This window comes from Alexandromys fortis, unplaced genomic scaffold, assembly GCF_014885135.2.
Source record: "Alexandromys fortis isolate MF-2015 unplaced genomic scaffold, M_Fortis_MF-2015_v1.1 scaffold_8_9099976_23576923, whole genome shotgun sequence".
Lineage (NCBI taxonomy): Eukaryota > Metazoa > Chordata > Mammalia > Rodentia > Cricetidae > Alexandromys > Alexandromys fortis.
In genome coordinates, this window is record NW_026067899.1 from 5,708,041 (window position 1) to 5,730,965 (window position 22,925).

General features: G+C 35.4%; 1 protein-coding gene across 1 annotated transcript in view; it reads left to right on the forward strand.

The window, feature by feature from the left end:
- Positions 1-22,347, forward strand: part of Scn7a (sodium voltage-gated channel alpha subunit 7) — a 62,953-nt gene extending 40,606 nt beyond the window's left edge. The window contains exons 13-25 of the mRNA XM_050123742.1: positions 1,210-1,380; positions 1,899-2,255; positions 3,132-3,566; positions 5,720-5,825; positions 7,574-7,728; positions 8,315-8,488; positions 10,298-10,405; positions 11,748-12,026; positions 12,718-12,771; positions 13,157-13,294; positions 14,937-15,041; positions 15,542-15,812; positions 19,270-22,347. Of these exons, the coding sequence (XP_049979699.1) occupies positions 1,210-1,380; positions 1,899-2,255; positions 3,132-3,566; positions 5,720-5,825; positions 7,574-7,728; positions 8,315-8,488; positions 10,298-10,405; positions 11,748-12,026; positions 12,718-12,771; positions 13,157-13,294; positions 14,937-15,041; positions 15,542-15,812; positions 19,270-20,333 (3,417 nt within the window). The 3' untranslated portion in view covers positions 20,334-22,347. The remainder of the gene's footprint in view (positions 1-1,209; positions 1,381-1,898; positions 2,256-3,131; positions 3,567-5,719; positions 5,826-7,573; positions 7,729-8,314; positions 8,489-10,297; positions 10,406-11,747; positions 12,027-12,717; positions 12,772-13,156; positions 13,295-14,936; positions 15,042-15,541; positions 15,813-19,269) is intronic.
- The last annotated feature ends 578 nt before the right edge of the window (positions 22,348-22,925 follow it).

The window sequence follows — 22,925 nt, forward strand, 5'->3', positions numbered from 1 at the left end:
AAATGGGTTTAATTATTTTATTGTTTCTTTATTCCCAAGCATACATTCTAGGTATCGCTATCCTATAACAAACATAGAGCATGGGATGTGACAATAACACTGGTAGCTAGCTTCCTTCTGAATTCTGAGTCCTGACCACAGCAATACAGGGCCTCATTTGTTCCAAAGCCTCTCTTTATCTTACATTGGATTTTATCATTTTAACACTACATTTTGAGATTCACGTATAGCTTTTCACATAACAATGCAAAAGGATAAAATAGATTTCTATGGATTTATGAACGTGTTAACACTCAAGCACATGTATGTTGCCTAAATTTCTTAACTTCTTTTGTTATTTAGTTGCTAAGTACTAAATACAAAACAAAACGACAGGCCATTTCCAACTATATATTTTGTTAATATTAAAACAATTACCGGGTTCAGGTGAGCTGGCTCAGTAATTATGAGTGCATAGTACTCTTTTGGAGGACCTGAGTTGAGTTCCTAGAGTTCCTAGTATCCACATTAGGCGTCTCACAACTGCCTGTAATTTCAACAGAAATCTGACTGTTCTGGTCTCTGCACGCACACACACACACACACACACACACACACACACACACACACACAAATTGTTTAAAAAATGAAATTGTTAAAAATAATAGCTTAGTAATTACATCCAATTTAACTTTTAAAAGATCATTTCCATAAGTTTCTTCTGGAGTTTTTCTATATCATGTTTGTACTGTTTTAGACTAGACTATAATTGCAGCATTTCCCTTTTCCCTATCCCCCTTCAAATTCTCCCAAATAACCCTTCCCACCCTCCACCAGTTTTACAGCCTCTTCTTTTTCAGCAATCATTATTGCATGCATATATGCACATGCATGTATATGTACTTCTTATAGTCTTTCATGAGTTGAATGGTTGTCTTCACATATACACTATATCTCCAGAGGAACCATTTAAAATAGAACCACTTTTATTCAAATACTCTGTTTTATTCAAAATAGCTTTTGTTAAATAACCACGTTCAATAAACTAGGTCCTGAAAACTAAACAAAATGTATGAATTTATCATACTACAGACCTAGAAACCAACTAGGATCTGAGAAGAACTGTACAGCAGGCAAGAGTATAGAGCTCACTCCACTTCACAATTCTGTATGCGTGTGTCAGGTGCAGCTGTGGGAAGCCTTCTTACCTTCTGTTTGGTCTCCTTTTAGGTGTTTATTGGAATCTATACAATAGAAATGATTTTGAAGATAATTGCTATGCATCCATATGGGTATTTCCAAGTAACCTGGAACATTTTTGACAGTATAATTGTCCTTTTTGGATTATCAGAAATCTTCCTAGCAAGTATTAGAGAGCTAACTGTTTTTATTTTATACCCGGTAAGGAGAATTTAAGAACTAATTTTTATTTCATCGTAGTATATCTTATTTTCTTGAACGTAAAATGACACAGTTGAAGCATTTTAAAGGGAAAATATTAGGATCCTTTGTGAAATTCATTCCATCATAAGATTAGTATTTAATGCTTTCTGTGTATATAACTGTGGGATAAATCTAATACATTACGAAAATCCAATATGTTATATATAAAGAAAATAATGAACAGTGTATATTTGCCCTACCAGAAATTAAAATTCAGGCCTGTCCCAATAACGTGTGCAATACTGAGCATCCCACTAAAGTGCGCATAGAATTAGTGCATGAAATTATAAAGTGTGTAATTGAATTATGAGTGTCAAATAGTCACTTGATTTTATTATTAATGCAACAGGTATGAATTGAAATGATTATATATATGACTATATAATTCTGATGAAACATTTTAGTATGCAAGTATGCATTATAATCAACACTGACCTTTGTTGCTATTTTTCTTTTATTTTACATTTGTTCATAAGTTGATATTTATTAAATTGGGGAAATATTGTCCACCTTTTGAGAATTTGGTCCGTATCCTTGGGAACACATTGATGGCCCTGAAAGACTTGGTCCTGTTGCTGTTCTTATTCATTTACTTCTCTGCTGTGTTGGGCATGAACCTGTTTGGTCAAAGTTACAAAGATTGTGTCTGCCAAATAAACGAAGACTGTCAACTTCCCCGTTGGCACATGCATGACTTCTTCCATGCTTACATGAACGTGTGGCGAATTCTCTGTGGAGAGTGGATAGAGACGTTATGGGACTGTATGGAGATTGCAGGCCTGTCTTGGTGTATTCCTTTCTACATGATGGTCATTTTAATTGGAAATTTATTGGTAAATATTTCATGCCTTTATATTTTTTCTTAACAAAACACTTGGTATAGTGTATGTGTTTATATGTGAAGGATTGATGGGATCCAGGGATTTCTAGCTTGATTGTCTACTAGGAGGTTCTTGGTGATTATCAGTTGAAATACAGTTGACCTAGTATGAGATATGTAATAGCCGAGAAAAACAAGCTGCAATTGAAGTTTTACCAAAAGGAATGCATGTTATTAGCAGTTTTATATTTATGTCTTAATAGTATTGAAATAGATATAGATTAATAAATTCACTAGTATATCCTTTATGAATGCATGTGTGAGTGATTTCCATCATTTTTCTATTGACTTGCACTAGTTCATAATCTTGTTAGTCAAAGTAGCTTCGACGTCATGTGGAAAAGGGTTAGATCTGCCGTCTCCAATTCCATGCAGACATAGGGAAAACATAATTCATTTGTAACTCTATTCCCAAAGATTTGTTTGCTTGTGAGGTTTGAAAAAGCACTTAAATGTAAGACTGGCTGTCTGTCAAACCTACCTGCATACTGGCATTACCTGGGGAATTGTTAATGGTGTACTCATGACTTGAAGCCACACTCAGAGATTCTGAGGTTATTGATATGTAGTCTTGTCCTGATCATCAGAATGATGTATTATTATCACGTGACCAAACAGCACAGTAATTCTTGTAAAACAATGGGTGAACAAGTTGCATTATAGAAGGGAGAAAGCTTTGACTTCTCAATTTCCTTACCACGGAACTGCTGCCAAATAAATTGAATAAGGAATCTTTACGGCTTCCAAGAAAATGATATGGCATGAAATATTTTAAAATTTTTTTTGCAGAATATAATAGAATAGTAAGTCTCATTTTCCTTTTTGAAAGGTACTTTACCTTTTTGTGGCACTGGTGTACTCATTCAGTTCATATGAAGCTACAACAACAGAGGTGAACAAAGAAGCCAAAAACTTCCAGCTTGTCATGGCCAGGATAAAAAAGGGAATAAACAGTGTGCTTCTTAAAATATTGTGCACAAAAAGAACTGTTCCTACGGAAGCAAAAGACCAACTATGCGATACAAGTGTTAAAGATATTTCTGGCCACACTCTTTCTGAACTGAGCGATACCCAAACGTTCCTGAGATATAAGGAAAAGAACAGTAGCCCAGAGAAAACCCCAGTAACTGAATCGGAAAGCCAGTCACTGATTGCTAGTCCCAGTGCCTCAGAAACTGTGCCAGTTGCTTCAGGAGAATCTGATATGGAAAATCTGGATAACAAGGAGACTCGAAGCAAGTCTGGGAATGGAGACAGTAAAGAGGTCAGCAGTTCTTTTATATTCGTTATTCAGTATGGGTTTGTGATTCTATTTGAGAATTAAATTAATATTGACATTACGGAGTAAGATTGTGCATTTGATACTCACTCCACTGTCCTTAACTACTGTATTTCATGGTTTTGACCAAACTACTTAGATATCCAAGTTGTTGTTTCCTCATTGGAAAATGAGGATACGTTTTTTTTTGGAAGGAGGAAGCAAGAAACATAGCATAGTAGCAGAGAGAATTTGCCTAGAATTTAGTTATCATGTTGGAGATATTACAAAAACAAGACAATCTGTGGTGATGAAAAACCCCTTTAAGGCATCTAAGTTAGAGAACCGATGTGTGTGATTGGGAGATTTAATTCTTTATGCATTATCATCTTAAAGATATGAGAATAGCTATCCAATGGGTGATGGGAATTCCTGTTTATCACACATCTACACATCTCTGTCTCATCTGAAGACTTGGCTTCCATGTATCTCTAGATAAAATCATTTTGTATCATTCTACTTCTAACTGGTGGATCCTTGGAAACTCTTGATAATATCATTAGATTGTCTAGAGCACAAAATATAGAGTAAAACAATCATGTAAAATAACTGTAAATATTTGGATTCCAGAAACTGTCAATAATATTGTATAATTAGTTGTGCCTTTATTTGGTTAAGTAACTTCTCAGAGATTTATTCCAGGATGTTATGTTTAGCTATGTATTTAGTCGGGTACTTTATTATGTAGTCCAAGAATATTAGTGTACATTGATTAAAAATACAACAAATTAATCATGTAAAGCACATTAATTAAAAAGGTTTAATATTTTTATTTTTGCAATCTATCCTTCCATTAAAATATTTATGTGTGTACAAATTATAAGACTGAACAAGCTACATATCAGACTGTAACACTTATAATATAGTTCGATGTCAATTTTTCATTATATTTAATAATCTAAAAAGTAAATTATTACTGTAACTTATATTTTGTTCTATTTGTTATATAATAAAGTAAAGCTGTTAAAAGATCATATTTATAGCCTGTATACATGTATTTGAAATATTAAAAAATATCTGGTGTATCATTTCAGCAACTGAGTCTCTGCACATTATTTTTTTTTTTGCTCAGTGCCTTTAACCAAACAAATGCACTGGTATAGTTTTTTTTATTTCACCAAAACTAAATAAAATTTAAAAGAAAAGGGTTTCAGTAATAAAAATACATATCTAAGTAATATTTCCTGCACACTTTGTATCTTTACTCAAGCAACACTTTTTGCTGAGATGACAACTGGCCATGTAAAGGCTAAAGCAAAGAAAGCTTCCCATTATACTGATTGCACATGATCAAAAGGAATGACCAAACATTGTTAAGATTCTTTTCCAATTGCTACCTAAATAAGCCTACATTAATAAAGTTTTTTTATATACTCATGTTTGGTTTGTGTTAATTAGGAAATATTGTTTGATGCTACTCACGTACAGGATCTTGTCAAGGTTAAAGGATGGTATGTCCATATTAAAATAGGGTCAACTGAAGCGTTTGTCAGATGAATAAAGCAAACATCACCTTGACCCAGCAGCCCTGTGCTTCATTCAGGCAAGGGCGAGGGGAAGGAAGAACCCTCTCTTTCCCCAGGATCTTCCTCCAGGGCTTGTCCATTTGCCCCATTCTGTCCTGGGCACAGATCACTGTGTGATTTTCTCATATCCCATCACGATAAGCTCACACTCAAAGTTGGTGAACACAGACTCTTCAGAATGGATTTAACATTATATTGAAAAGCATTCTTGTCTGCTTAACATTAGCACAGAATGACTTATTATGATGCTGTCTATCTAATTAAAACTTCATCTAGGTGGCCCAAGTGAAAGCCTTAAAATTCAAACTCCCTTATTTTTTCAAACTATGATTAAAGTTCTTTTTAGCTAACCTTTGATTTTATCTAATGTTATTCACTCAGTATTTCAAACCAATTTAAAAAACAAATCCTTATTTACAAAATGAGTTTCAGTATCAGCTCCCAAATTAACTTGATATGTTTTTTAACTTTGGTAATATTCTTCCTGTATATAATATTTATATGAAATAAACCTACAATTATCAAGTTAAACTTTGGCTGTAACTATTTTGTTGGGGCTATATTTTTTTCTAGAAAATGAAGCAGTCTAGTTCATCCGAATGCAGCACTGTTGATATTGCAATCTCTGAAGAAGAAGAAATGGTCTATCAACATGAAAAGCCAAAGCTTCACAAAAATGGCAAGTAGCCGCTTCTTTGGTATTTTTTTTTCAAAATTAGACCTAATTTCTCTGAATCTAAATATTAATTTTAGCCTTAATTATAGAAGGGTTGTATTCATATTGAAATGTGTATTCATTTACCCACCCATAACTTAATAGATCAAGAAGTATAAAGGAAAAATCCATCTTTGGGAAAAGAGAATCTGTTTGGTATCGTCTAATATGACAGCTGTCTCTGCCATCAAGTTTGATTTCACCTCCCTATTTACTGTCTGTTTTCTCTTCCTCTCATTGCTCCTTAATCTAAACAATGACAAACCTCATAAGCTGGTTAAAAAGGTTAGTGTGTGTGCTTGCCCATGCAAACACTGAATAATGTCATCAGTATCATCATAATCCTAGCTCACTGATTCTGCCTGTAGTGACTGACATAGTTGATAGAGAAAGAAACTCTGAGCACTTGTCTATTAGTAGAATAATATTGATCCTAAAATTTACTCAAATGTAGTAACAACAATCTACTGCATGAAAGTATACAATTTCAGTGAGGTCTTCATCACACTAGATACATAACAGATACTTCTCAGTGATTTATAATTCAAATGTGATTCCTAGCAAGATTAAGAAATTACTAAGTATTTAGGCTTTTTAGATCAGTGAAAAGTCATCGAAGTACTAACTGCCAAAAATCGTCAATTAATAGTTTTACAGTAAGAACATATTTTGACTGAAGAGATGACTCAAGGAATAAAGTGCTTGCTATACAATCCATCATGACCAGATCCCAAACATCCATATGAAAGTCAAGACTGGTAACACATGTCTTTAATTCTAGTGATGGGGAAGCAGACACGGGGGGTCCAGGGAGCCAGCCAGTCTAGCCGAAATGGCAAGTTCCAGGTCCGGTGAGAAACCTGTCTCAAAACACAGATGTAGAAGGTATTGAGGAAGACATCTCAGTGTCAACTTCACACTTACCAACGTGGGCAAATGCCCTGCCCTAAACACACGCGTAAATATTTCAGCAATGTAAATTCAAGGATATTAATCGTCTAAAACAAAGATATAAATTTACCCCATTTTTAGAAAGATACATAATTTAACAATAAAAAATTACTAAAATGATTTTTTAAACTTTACATTCCACTTACATTCATATATTTAATACCTCCAGTAACCATTCCCTTGTCAAGCTACAGATTTGTTTGTACTAGCTCTTTCTGGCAGAAAGGGCAGGCTTCCTGCAGCTACATATACTCAACCCATGAAGTACTTGGCATTCCTGACTGTCTCTTTAAATTGTCTCACTCAACTTTCCTATTTCCATGATGCCTAAGAATCAGTTTCAAAGAAATTTAGCTGAGTTAATATGATATGTGTTAATATAAATAAATGTCTTAAATCCTAACACTGAGTGTTCAAAATGTGATTCACAAGCTCCCACATGTGTGTGTACATTTGGGGTAGCCTGGAGGAAGAGCTTTGATTTGTGTTAGTTCTCTTCTGTGTAGGGTTGGAGGACCGTCTGTTCTATCTACCTGCTGGGTTATTTCCTACTCCTCCAAACCCACAAGTTCAGTGCTTCTTTGCTCCTCACGGATCGCAGACCACTGAGCGGCAGTAAAAAGTCAATTGTGTGTAAATCACAACCCATCTGTATCTGATTCAGTAAATAAGTCATCGATAAGGCATCTAAAGGTTGAGACATTTACTCTTTGTGAGTAATCTTTCTAGATATTTACCTCTACCAGTTTCCTTCCTGGCAGGTTATGAACGAAAATCTTCACCAGGTCATGTCAGCAGAGAATCTCGGAATGGAAATATTTGGAAGAACATAAGGAAAACTTGCTGCAAGATAGTGGAAAACAGCTGGTTCACGTGTTTCATTGGCATGGTCACTCTGCTCAGCACAGGCACCCTGGTGAGCACTCAGCCTCAGTAAACCTCTTGTCCTTTCAAGATCATCACTATACCGGATGGCTTTGCCCAGAATACTGAATATAGCTCCAGACTTCATGTTCTGCGATTTGTGATCATTAGAAAATATCTTACATTTTTATTAAGCAATGAGTACAAATAATTCAATATTAAATTTAATATCAATACTATTTTATGATATGGAATTTTGTATCACTGGTCTACCTATGGTAAAGGTTATATTTATAATATGTACAAACACTTAGTATTGATGTTAAAGTTAAGTATCAAAATTAAACAAGAGTTTCAGAATTACATATTGTAATGGGAAAAGGAAGTAAAAATAGATAAAGTAGATTTAATGTACTATATATTCGTTTTACTTTTATTGATTTTATTGAGCTATACATTTTTCTCTGCTCCCCTCCTTTCCTCTGTCCTCCCCTTTCAACCCTCTCCCATTGTCCCCATGCTCCCAATTTACTAATGTCTTTAGTTTATGTCTCAACGCACTTGAAGTTAAATTTAATTCCTTGTAATCAGAGTTCCTAGAATTTTTGTATATTAACATTTAAAATTTTTAATTACAGGCTCTTGAAGATATATATATTGATCAGCGAAAAACCATTAAGATCTTACTGGAATATGCAGACATGATCTTTGCTTACATCTTCATTCTGGAGATGCTTCTCAAGTGGGTAGCTTATGGCTTTAAAGCCTATTTCTCTAACACGTGGTACAAGCTGGACTTCATGGTCGTCCTCGTATGTATTTTTTTTTAAGAACTATTTTCTGTTTACTCTCACCATTTCACCTTATTCCTACCTTCTCCCCCACCACAGCCTCAACATCAGCATCTCACTTTCTATAATTTCCCCATCTGTAATATTTAATTCCTATTCATATCCTGTCACTGCACAACATGAAATATTCAACCTTACAGTTCTAGATCCTTTTAATAATTCACCTGTGAAATTACTGATGAGAACAATTTTATTGAACAGTATCTTGGAAATATCACTAAAAATCTTTAAATTCTACTGAATTGGCTTTCAAATACGATATCCACACTTTGACTTTTGTGTCGTCATCATCATCCTTCAAGGTGTCAGGGTTTCTCATGCCGATTCTTTGATGACATTCTTGCTCTGGCCAAGGAGTAGCTTCTGTTGTTTTCTGCACAGAAATCAAAGTGAAAAGTATAAGGTGGATGTCATTCAATGCACTTCTGTTTGCGGGATCCTATAACAAACAAATTCTTCCAGACCCTACGTGTAATGAGATCACTGGCTACTCTACTTCCCATCCACCCTATTATTCTCCACCACTGACATCTCATCTACCAGTACTGGTTTTTGAAACACTTCAAATTAACCACTGTGACTTCTACCCTATTGCCTGGTACTCATCCCACAATCTGGGATTTTGCTAATATTTTTGTTATAGCTAAAATGAAACCTTTGAAGTCCATCCTTTGCTACCTAATTAAAACTACAACCACCCCAGAATTTTCTTTGTCATTTTTTCATCTCAGTAACACTTAGGAGTATTATATAATTTATTCGCTTCTTTGTTTTTTGGATTTTGTTCTTGTTTTTATTTTCAATTTGTCTTCTTACACTAAAAGATAAGTGCTGCTAGGGCAGAATTTTTCTGAATATTATTTTCCCTCCTTTATCCCAATGTCTTCTAGGCATACCATAGAGCTATAACATTTACCCAAATACTAGTTTACTGTCTATACTATGGACAACTATGGAGGCTTTTCTACTTATAATTAGTGACTTGCAGTAGGTGGCCTGTGTCATCTAAGTCAGTTCTTACCATTAGCCTTATACTCCATAAAACAACAGAAAAAGACACCGCACATCTGTACACTGCACATCAATGCTCCCTGTATGCTTATGTACATATGTGTTTCTAAGGATCTCAACCATCTTTATAGTACAGAATTAAGAACAAAAAGATATTATTTCTCTATATTGTATTGAAAACATAAGAAGCATATAGATATAATAAAAGTTTGATTATAGCTATACCAATCTTGTTTCATTCTAAGCCCCATATATTAAGTCCTGATGGTTTTCTGAATATAAATTTACAAATCATGTAACTTCATAACTATAATTTTATAATTATGCTTTCGTATAATTAAATTAATATCTTTCTTCATATCTGGTTTCTGAATTCTTATTTTATATGTTGCCTTAACCACAATAATTCAGAGGTGAATATGTGAGTATATTCTATATCTTGTTTTAATGAATATATTTCCATTGCCATATTAAAAGTGACCTTATTTTAAACTGAAAAGCAATATAAATATTAATCTTGATCATATTGAATATCAAACTTATAAATTTTTATATGGGTAATGGTATTCATTTCTGGAAATGACTACTGTCAAATTGTTTTTTAAAAGATTTTAATGAAAATGATATTCTTACAGTTTGTATTATTAAGATATTATGAAATGTATATTTAAGTATTTTAAAGGTCGGATGGTAGGTTTTGATGTGTCTTTTATTATAAGCACAAAGTTCATGATCACACTCTTTTTTAACATTTTTCAGGTGTTTTGTCTTAGCTTAATAGGCAAAACCCGAGAAGATCTGAAACCACTCACTTCCCTCAAATTCCTTCGAGCACTCAGAGTTCTTTCTCAGTTTGAAAGGATGAAGGTACGACAGAAGGCTTAAAACTGGGCCTGGAGTTTTCATTTGGGACCACTACATTTCCACGAATTTACAGACTTTATTGTTGCTTTTAACGGTTCTTTTAAAACAGAAAAATAACATATCACATTTCATGCAAATAGAGAAGCTCTAGCTCTGTTAGTGCTCTTTTAAAGACTTTAGTAGTGGATAATTAGATACAAAATTAACAGTATAAATAAAGATAAGTTACAAGTTGACAGGTTAAATACAGTTTCAGAAACAATGTATTTCTAACCCATATATATACAATATTTCAATGAATTCTTTATTAATTTTATAAATGTTTTGATCACATTCACCCACAACTCTTTCTTTGAATTTCTACTAGATCCACCTCTATCTCCTTACATGTCCTGCCTATATCATGTCTTCTTCCTGTGTTTTATTTAAGAACTCATTGACTCTAATTTGTGTATACTTCTGGGCATGAGAAATCCATTGGAGTATAGATGACACACCAAAAGCCACACCCTGAAAGAAAACTGACCCTCCCCCAGCTCCTCTCCAACCCCACATAAACCTCATCCCAATCACTCCTCTTTCGTCCTTCTTATCACCTATGTTCTAGTCACCCCCCCCCATTCCCTTAAGGTCCTTCTTCCCCTTTACCACCAATGGACCCATTTTAGTTCAAATTAAACAATGCAAAGATTCCAGGCTAAGGTCACATCAAAGTATTAGAGAACATGTAATGCTGGTAGTTCTAGATCCGGGTTACCTCACTCAGCACAGTGTTTCCAGCCCAGTCCATTTACATAAACATCCCACAATTTCATTTATGGGAGTTAGGGCTGCATGGTGAGTGAGCCAATCCATCACCAATATATCCATTTCGGCTTCATATTTCCTGGGCCGTTCATTTATTGTCTCCTTTGTAAGTCCATCCTTTCAAAGATCATAAGCTTCAAGTCAGTACTCAGTCCATTCCCTATCACTTTTTATATACTTTCTCCCCAGCCTAATTAATGCCTTGAGTTTAAGTTATCTTAGCCATTCTAACATCATATACAATCTCAGTGAATGAGTGTGGTCACTGAATAAAAAATTTAGTCTAGTATTTGAACTAATCAGTTTTGTTGCCTATCAATGTTGTACCATTTTTTTTATGTTTAAGGCCTTTTAGTATAGTTTTATTAAAAATCGACTATTTAGATGATTCCAATACTTGTATATGAATTATTCAATCTCTGGATATGCATTGTATATGATTCACTATGGCACTTTATTAATGAGTACTTTTAATGAGATCAGACAAGAAGACTGTTCTCCCTTCCTGATATAAAACCTTCACTTGTTTATTCTCCAGGTGGTTCTGACAGCTTTGATAAAAACAACATCACCCACTTGCAGTGTATTTCTGATCTGTCTAATGACCTGGCTGCTTTTCAGTATTATGGGAGTATACTTATTTGCTGGCAAGTTCTACAGATGCATAGACCCAACAAGCGGAGAAGTATTCTTTATACATGAAGTTATGAATAAAAGTCAGTGTGAAAATCTGGTATTTAATGAATCAATGCCCTGGGAGAATGACAAAGTGAACTTTGATAATGTTGGAAATGGTTTTCTTTCTCTGTTCCAAGTGGTGAGTATACTTTCGGAACTATTGAAAATCAAATTGACTTTCAATCTAGAGTTCAAACTTGAATTTTGAAGAGAATTTGGGTAATTTATAGATGTGGCCATAAAATAGCTGAGCAGTTGTTAACTGATAACAATAATGAGATTGATGCTGTTCTAGCCTTCTTTGCAGATCTAATAAAACACAGTCCTTGCTCTTGTGGGAGAGGAAGTAGGAACAGCAGTGCAGACAGAAGCAAGGAATGGCAGGACGTGGCTATTTCCTCCCCTGCTCATTTAGTGACAGGGTCACAGCCTTTCAGTCTATTGGCTTGAGATTGTCTTCATACTAATTAACATGCTGAGGGATGGGTCCTTGGTTGTCTGATACCAACAAATACAAAGGGTCCACCATTCACAAGTCACGTGAATAAGACCAAAAGCTTTCATGCTTATTAGCATATATTTACAATTCAAAATTAGTTCCTATTTTCTCTCTCATTTTACTGAAACCATGCTAAATAGTTTATGAATATTAATAATTAGGTAAATAAATTGGACATGTTAAGTGTCTTAGTTCCACAATGTATGGAAGTGTGGCAAGCCTCATCATTCAGCCTTTTAGAGCACTAAACAAAAAAAAATTAAGGTTTGCTTTTTATTTACCATAAAAAGTTTTCTATAAAATTCATCCATATTTATCTTACTTTCGACAGGCAACATTTAATGGATGGCTGGGAATTATGTATTCAGCTGTTGATTCTGTTGATGTAAGTAGCTGACATTCACAATGTCATTATCAAGATAATAACTTAAGCGCAGATCACAAGAGTAAATTATAAAGGGTTAAGAATTTCAGAGTTGGCGTTTCATGGGCACTGAATATTTTCCCAATAACACATCAACAACTGAGTCTCAGCTATCTCTCTTGAAAGATTGTTATCTTTTTTCACAATAACTGGACTAAATAAACACATTTAAAAGCCCAAATGAGCAAAGCCATGAATAAGACCATGATACCCTTGCATCAAGAAGCTAGGAAAGCATTTGATTTATGTATTGGGGTTGGGTTTCTTGTCATCAGTTGTCTGATGAGTCTCATGTTTTAGAAAATTAGCATCCATGTTTTACTAATTTGTTCACGTTCAATTTTAGGTATATATGCAGCCTCTTTATGAACACAACCTATACATGTACAACTATTTTATCATCTTTGTTATCTTTGGACTATTTCTCCCTCTGAGTATGCTGGTTGGTGTTACCGTTAGCAATTTCAACAAGCAGAAAATTAAGATAAGTATAAATATTCTTTGTATGTGCTTAAAATTAAACAACTTTACAAAATACTTCAAGAATTGTCTTATTGGTTTAATGTCATTGTTACATGCTAAAAATATAAGTGAACAATAACTAATGTACTTATATATTGTAAACTTTATAAAACACCTAGCCTTACTGTATATGCAATATTCAAAATGTAGTCAGACAAGAGCTAAAGTTAAGAAGTTTCTACATTTATGTGTGTGTTTATAAATAATAGTGTAATGACCTTACTATGTCTATAGACAAATATATGCGTACATCCAGAAAAATAGTCCTATTCTTGAAATAGAGTCTGTCTGACTATTGTTTGATATAAGATGATAGTCTTCAAAGCATTGTTAAGGTACATTGTCATTTTTGTGATCAAGTACAAGACATAAATGATGATATATGGTGATTAAATGTATTTCAAATTTGGTATTGCACAAACAAGGAAATCTTTCCAGAAATATACAAAATCAATGAGCTCTAATTGGCCAAACTGGAACAATTTCAAGATACTTCTGTCTATACCTACAGTCATCATCAGCTCAGTCCAAATAGAGAGAGAGTGTGTATGTCTGTGTGTGTGTGTGTGCGCACACGCACATATATATGCATATGTATGTACCCACATTTGCCTATCCATATAGAAACCAAAGGTTAACTTTGACAGAGCTCACCAAACTAGCCAGTGCACTCCAGGGATCTGTCTCTGCTTCTGCCTGCAACCTTGAGATTACCTATGAGGTCCTCCTACAGGCTTTTGTAAGTTCTTAGACTCTCAGAATCATCCCTTTGTTTACAAGGCAAGCGCCTTGCCCCGGGCATCTCCCTAGCCACAGAAGAGTTCCATACATCAATGTGTTCTAAACCTCTAGAGTCATAACCAGCATGGATCCAGCCTAAGTTAGAAAGCTCTTTTTTAAGTAGAGAAAGTTGCAGATCATAAAACTGATGCATAGGCATTTTCAGCAGGTGGGTCTGCTACTCAGAGGGAGCAGAAAGCTAAATTGCAACGTATGATTTGAGTCGATGCTGCAGCAGCCTAGGACTGCCCCGCAATGGGACAACATATTAGGGTTTGTTTCTGGGTTTCATGATGGTGGTACATGCCAGTTCTAGTGATGAGATTCTGACTCAGAAAATAAACAATGACTATTCCTAGATTAAAGACACTCTTTACTTTATATATATTGTTATGAGATACTGAAATTAGCACTAAAAACACAAAAATGAATCAGCTGTTAGATAAGAGTGCTATACTTTCAGAATTATTTATAAGAATCTTTCAGTTGCATTTGTAAAATATGACAATAACTGAATTTATACAAATGCAAATCGATCAAATTCTAATTTTATTTATTCCTTCTTGTTAAAAGACTCAAATGTTATTTGTTGAAGTCATTTCTTACAGTGGGCCTTCTGTATCTCTAACAGAAAATAGAAAAGTGTGATACAGATGATTGAACATCATGTATCCTGTGTATTTCATATGAATTTTCACATAGAAATAGCAAAAGTTGACTAAGTAAAGAATGATGACCAGGTCTCTGAAGTACACATCAGTAAAGGAAAGAATTAGATGAAATGCAATTCGATTTTCATATAGTTTATTTATTTATTTATTTACCAGGGAGGATCAAATATCTTTATAACAGTAAAACAGAAAAAGCAGTACTGGGCACTGAAGAAGCTCCTGTATGAAGACCCTCAGAGACCAGCACCCCGTCCCATAGTAAGAAAATACTATTTTAAATTAAATAAATTTATTGGTAATAGAGTGCTTTCCTAACTAACCCTATCACCATGATGTTCGATCCCTATCACCATGAATAAGTAAACCTCTTTACCAAAAAGTAAATATAAGTTTATTCATTATCTTTTTTAAAAAGTTAAAAATGTGTGTTATTAACAAATATGTTAGATGTAGTGGGGCATGCCTGTAATCCCAGCACTTGGGAGGTAGAAGCAGGAATATGAGGAGGTCATGGCCAGTCTTCACAACATAGCAAGTCTAAGACAAGCTTAGGTCACATTATCCTGTCTCAAAATATAGAGATAAACACAGTATGTATGTATATAATCTTTTGACACAATTATAAAATATATTCTTTGACAAAGAATTCACGTGTTCCTTATTGTATTATTTTGAGAGGGAACTTGTAGAATCCAGAACTATGTATATACTTAGATGAGTAACTCGTTAATCGATATTGCACCTTTCTCCACCTACAGAACAAGATCCAAGGCTTCATTTTTGACCTAGTAACACATCGTGTCTTTAATGTTATCATCATAGTTCTTATCTGTTTCCAAGCAACAACCATTATGATACAAAATGATGAGCAGAGTCCACAAATGGAAGCTGCCGTCTACTGGATGAACTCCGCTTTTGTTGTGCTGTTCACGCTGGAATGCATACTGAAGCTCACTGCCTTCCACTGCCACTATTTCACCGATGTGTGGAATGTTCATGATTTTACAGTGATCATTTTCTCCATTACAGGTGAGGCTTGTTTCTGTCAAATTTTCTGTATAGAGTTAATTCAGTCGATCACAATGCCTACCAAGATAGTGACCCTTCAGAGCAAAATGATGAGACTATTTTCTTCCTCAAAAGAGGGAATTACTGTTTGTAATATATATATATATATATATATATATATATATATATTTTTTTTTTTTTTATTGTGTTATAAAGCTTAAAGTATCTGCCACAAACACATGATACCTGCTTGGTAATCTGTAGTGTGTGACATTCAAGGCTGCAAGGAGAAGGAGCTCTGTGTTTTAAAGTGGCACTCACTAAGATTTCTTGCTTCCAAATTAAAAAAAAAATCCAGCCATTGCAGCATTAGAATTTTAGGATTTAAAGGATTTTTGTTACTAGTTTCATAGTTTTAGGGTTTAATGAATTTGTCTCTAATTTTCTCTTCCTTGGGTAATCTCACTCTTTGTTGACAAATACATTCCATTAATCCTCTTGCCAAATAGATTGGGCTCTGCATATAAAGGTTAGAAATAACTTGTATACGTACCTAATTTATAGACTCTCAAAGGATACATGTGCACAGCAGTACACGCTCATACTGCTGTTGTGTAAGAAGCAGGAGTGCTAAAGCACATACAGAGGGAAGGGTACCGTGTCAGTAAATGATGGTCAGAGAAAACATCATATAAGAAGCAAATTTAAACAAAGACATACTAGGTAAGGACATAGACAGTCACTGCGTTTAGGACAAAATGATTTCAGGAATAAAGCTTATTTAGTGTTTGCTTCTGTGTAACCAGAATGTGAGCTCCATGAGAGTAGATAACGTTTAAGAGTTCATGATGTTAGATACTGCACCTAAGGCTCGGGGATCCTTACAGAAGAGGAATCAGGAAGTTTGTAAGAGCTAGAGGATCAGGAAGTTGGATGTGTCTCCTCACTATGACTGCCTAAACATGGCTGAACAAGGATGCTAGACACGCTCTGGGGGTAAGTCAAAGAGATCTTGATCCTACACAAAGAACTACAGACAACTAAGGATTGTTGAGAGTGAAATAGTCTTTCCCAAGGAAGAAACATCAGTTGGTGACCCAATACCAAATGGCCAGCCCTGAAAACATACATGCAATAACATTATACAGACGGAGCAGGTTATATTTATTTATTTAGATGTGTGTGTGTGTCTAACAACAATTAATGAAAAAAGAGGCCATGAATTTGAAAGAGAGTAATGCAAGGTATATGGGACAGTTTAGATGAAGGAAAGGGAAGAGAAATTAAAGTGATTAGATTTCGGGGACCAGCTTTGACAAAAAGACTTCTTGCCAGGGTAGGGGCATTGGGATTTAGAAATATAGTAAAGAATATGAAGACACATTTAAAAATAATAAAACAGAAACATATAGAATAGTACCAGGAGGGAATTCCAGTGAATACGGAAATCGCCCATGTTTAATTTCCAATTTCTTAAAAGTACCCCTAACCACAAAAGGTAGGTGTAAGACAAAAAAAAAAAGGCTTTAACAGGGTACAAGGAAATGAATAGACTAAGTGAAGGTCACGGGCTCAGTCTTCCTTTGCAAGAACAAAACAAGTCACACCCACACCCTAGACCAAAACATTCTGTAAGCAAACCTCTCCCTGGGTGGAATCCAATGCTATCATCTTAAAGGAACTTGAACCATAGTCTTTTGTTTGAAGCAGAAACATATCTGCTTCTCTATTACTGAAATGCAAGGTCTGGCTATTAGCCACACCTGTTGACAATATCCTTGAGGAAAAAGAACTCACTGGTCCAAATCTAGGTGGGACCTTTGTTGGAGGTAGAAACACAATAACCTTGAAGGAATTTACATAAATCCCAACTCTGACCTTTGGTCAGTGTTGACGTAGGCTCACAGTTTTGGGCCTCCACAATTAGATTATAATCTCAAAAAATTAAAAGAAAAACTTTTAAGGGTCTAATGATATTAACCAGGACTTTCATCACAGAAAATATAAACTACCCACCTGAAAGCACATTAGCCCTTTCAGAATTGTCAGTACTTCCAGGAGAATAGTGAATCCATGCCACCGACTACTGAGAGAAGACGTGCGAAGATTGATGGAGCACCAGGAAGAAAACAACTGAATTACAGAATGACAGTGAAGGGGAAATCAGCCCATGAGAAAGCAATTAAAGCCTGATGCTCCACTCTTCTGGCCTCAGGCACTGATGCAGGCATCTGTAGTCAAGTAAAGAGTATGGTTGAGTTGAGTTGAGATTGTGGAAGCCTGGGAGGAGTCCTTTATTGAGAGAGAGGCTGACGTGAACGGGCTGGAGCCATTTACTAAAGCCTTCATCTGAGTGTAAAGGATGAGGACGGTGTGGTTCACAGAGCCAGGGCATACGAAAGGACTGAGTGGGGCAGCTTGATCCACAGAGAGTCAGAATCTGACCTCTTAATAAAAAGATGGAACAAAATCTGCCCACTGAGAAGGTGCAAAGATCCTTATTCTGCTTTTGGTCTGAGAAATGTAGAGGGAAGGAGAATATGCCTTCTTCACTTTTGACAGTGTTTCATGGAAAATCATGTCGTCAGGAGAACAGATTTTAGATAAGGGGTTTAATTTTCTGGTGATGAGCATGTGGATGAATTTGTGCGTGGTTAAATGAAGATGCCTTTTGAATAATGGAAGAGCTTGGGAGACTGGGGAGAAAGGGGAGTTAGGTTAGAGTGAAAGAGTCACTAACAATACTTTAGAGGGAATATAGACATGACGGAACCTCACAAAAATGCCCTCTTATCGGGTCGGCATTTTAACAGAAGTGTCAGCCATGATCCTTTCTCTCAAAAAACAGAGCCAAGCCTCATGACACTTCTCAACCAAAACCCAGTGTGACGTTATAAGGAAATGCTTACAACTTCTACTCATATTTAAAGTTCTTTGGCCTGAAATACTACTTATAAAAGAAACAAAATAGATTACAATTTATGATTCGCTGAATGTTATACATTATATACCTGTAGTTATCAATAATGTCTTCCTGACTTGCATCATTATTAGCTATCATAAGTGAATGGATTATGAAATCTTTGAGAGAAATTATATTATGTATCTCCCAATATTTACATGATACATTTTTAAGGCATTCAGTATAAAATTGAGCAAAATTCCTTAATCCAGAAATATTCAGAAAAATTTTGATTATTGACCTAAAGTGTACATTTGGTCATCTGTGATTTCAGAAGTACCTTGAAAGTGTGAAAAAATGTCTTCATAATTTGGTAAGTAGTCTAGTCATTGTGACAGTTAATGTTTAGCTCACCAAGTGTTCAACATGCTGTTACGTGAGCTATGTTAAGTGAGGGATTGACAGTAGGTTCATGAGCCATAGAAAAATAGAGAGCTTGCAAAATAAACGATGTTTTCTGTACATGGTTGCATTTGGGTAATTTTGTTGCCTATTTGTATCTCTTCTCACACTAAGGATTGTTGCTGCCTATGACAATAGGACAACACTTTGTGCCTCCTTCATTTGTGCAACTGATACTTCTCTCTCGGGTCATCCACATCCTCCGTCCCGGGAAAGGACCAAAGGTGTTCTATGATCTGATGCTACCGTTGCTGCTGTCGCTCCCTGAATTGCTGAACCTTAGTCTTCTCATCTTCCTGGTCATGTTCACCTATGCCATCTTCGGAATGTACAACTTTGCCTATGTTAAGAAAGAAGCTGGAATTAATGATGTATCCAACTTTGAGACCTTTGGAAGCAGTATGCTCTGTCTCTTTCAAGTTACAATATTTTCTGGTTGGGATGGCATGCTGCACGCAATTTTCAACAGTCAGTGGTCTGACTGTGATCCTGATAAAATTAATCCTGGCACCCAGGTCAAGGGAGATTGTGGGAGCCCTTCTCTTGGGATTTTTTATTTTGTCAGTTACATCCTCATATCATGGCTGATCATTATTAATATGTACATTGTGTTGATCATGGAGTTTCTGAGCATTCCTTATAAGAAAAAACACAGGACCTTGAGCGAAGATGACTTTAAGAAATTCTTCCAGGTATGGAACAGGTTTGACCCTGATAGGACCCAGTACATAGACTCTAGCAAGCTTTCAGATTTTGCAGCTGCTCTAGATCCGCCTCTTTTCATGGCAAAACCGAACAAGGGCCAACTCGTGGCTATGGATCTCCCTATGGCTGCAGGAGACAGAATTCATTGCCTTGACATCTTACTTGCCTTTACGAAAAGAGTGATGGGAAAAGATGAGAGAGTGGAGAAAATTCTTTCAGAGATAGAGTCCGGGTTTATGTTAGCAAACCCTTTCAAAATCACATACGAACCGATTACAACCACTTTGAAACGCAAACAGGAGGCAGTTTCGGCAACCATCATCCAGCGTGCGTACAAGAGTTACCGTTTAAGGCAAACTGACAAAAACACATCAGATATCCCTGTAATAGATGATGACAGAGATGATTCCGCTTCTAAAGGTGTCCATTCTGACAAAATCAAGGAAAAGACATCTATTCAAACCCACATCTAATTTCAATTCTCATTTCTGATTTCTTCCCACATCTCCCAAACACTTAAAGTTTAACTATGAGTAGTGATCACAGAGTAGAGAAAATAATTACATGTTTGTGTGCCCACGCATCTCATCTCCAGGCCAAACTCATGTTGATGTTCAGTCTGCCCTATATACATCAGGGCCAACAGCACCTCAGTATTGGTACAGTTAGCGAAAGCAGATTACAGTTGTAATTTGGCTATTTAATTTTTTCAACATGGCTTGTCTGGTGTTGTCTCTAGTGGAAGATGAGTGGGAGGAGATGGGAAGAAATGACAGTATAATTCAACAGCTAAATATTTTTCCTTTTCCATCTTATATGTGATTTTACAGGCTAGGTCACCACTCCTGTGACTTAATTTCAAATATGTGATACTTCCTTAAATTGAGATTGTGCTTCTGAAACAGGAAGTACTGGATTAAATCAGAAACTTACATAAATAAATGCTTCTGACAGTAAGGGAAAATGCAGTTCTTCAGAAAGTGCCTTTGAGTTCAGTCATAGAGACTTTAGGGCTAATTTGTAACAAATACTTCTTAAGTTTGGCTGAACACCTCTTTTTGCTTTTCTTTCTTCTTCGCTTTTTGGATGCTTGCTTGCTTGGTTCTGTTGTGGTAGTGGTGGTGGTTTCACAGTTATTGTTTAGTTCTGATTAGTGTATGTTGGCTCATTGGTTAGTGTATGTTGCTTCATTGCTCTTGGACTCCTGGTTCCTCATCACTCTGGCACGCTCTGCATGAGGTCCAGCTCAGCAACAGATTAGATTCAGAGCAAGAAGCATAGACGAATCTACACATTGAACCTACAATTTCTGTATTTTCTTTACATTTATACTTTTGTAAAAGTACACATTTACTAAATAGATATAAAGATTAATGGACTAAAGCTTCACCTCATTATAAAATCTGATGTATTTTTTATGTATTTATTCACAGCAGATGCATGCTATCACATAAATTAGAAGAGTTGAAGGGAACCAGTGTGTCTAGGGATTTTCAGTGCCCTAACCCTTAATTAGGAAACTGCTCAATTGAAAGTACTTTTCATTGCACTTTGTATCTCCTGTAACTTAAAAAGGAGAGTGATCCTTAAAACAATAAGGACTATGAAATAATAGACAAAACTAAGTTGGTATTTTATAACATCATTGTACGTAAATTAATTTTAATCGCTCATTTATCTTTCCCTTGTCATTTGTTTTATATATTGTCATACATATAAGTGCTCTCAAAATGTTTTATATTTGAGAATCTGTAAAATAAAAGATTAATTTTCACTACTGACATCAATATAAATAGTTGATTTTTACTTATTCATAAAATTGTTTACTTCCCTTCCTGTAGTTTGAGACTCTGATATTTATTCCATTTATATGAAAACTGATTTCACTGTGCCTATGAAGTCCTTCCGAATTAGACAGAAAACAATACATATTCTGTTGACTTACAAAGCAAGCATTAAATGTGTTTTATGACACTCGGTGCAATTATGTCCTGGAGATTGTAATTCGTGATTAATGCATGCTCTTGGGCTTTAACTTCTGTTACCCGCTTCTGCTCCTCAGAAACGTAGTAAATTAACCAACGTACCTTGAAAGATCACCTAAGTAAATGTAATTTCAGAGTCCGGTGGGTTATTTTGACAAAAGTATTTCCCTTTCACTGTTCTCTCCATCATGTGATGAGGACAAGAAAGGCGTGGGAGGTTTAACTGGTGACAGCTGGCGTATTATATCAACTTCTCGGATTTCCAATTCCTGGGAATGCCTTAATGTGGAAATTGCTGCAGATGCTAAAACTGAATTGTGACTGGCTTCGCTTCCATAAACACATGAAGACCACACACTAATTTGAGTTTAATATCATTTTGCTATTACTTCTAAAGAATGGTAAGCAATAATCACCCAAAATTGCAGGAGAGTGAAGGACTGTTGCCATATGTTCTACTTTTGAGATACTGCAAAACATAATAAATGCCTCCTGTTAAGCACACTTGGCTTTGTTCACTTTTATATTATAAATTGTAAGCCAGATTAGCAAATCAGAGTTGTACAAAAACAAGCAGAAGAAAAAGAGCCCAAGAGAAGACACAGAATAATAGACCCACTCTTTTGCATACACTCAGGAATTCCATTAAAAGATACCAAATTGCCAGCAATTTTATATATGCAGAGAACCTGGTGCCAACCCATTTAGGCCCTGTATATGCTGCCTCCTTCTCTGTGAGTTCTTGTCAACATTGTTCATGATTGATTTAGAGAGCTTTGTTTTATTGGGGTCCTCAATCCCCTCTGGCTCCTCCACTCTTAAAGATATTATACTGATTTAAAAAAACCAAGAACAACAACATGCAAAACCCTATGAACAGCAAGTTCTCAACTCAAAAAGTCGCTATATGGTAGGCCAACAGTATATCACATGAAGAAAGTGATATAAAATACTTCAACCTTAATTACTAACAAAATTAAACATACTACAACTGCAGTGTTGGAAGCACATAACTTGTCCCAGTCTTTGACCACATCCTAAAAATCTATATACAAATGAGGTGAAAATAGTTTTGACAAG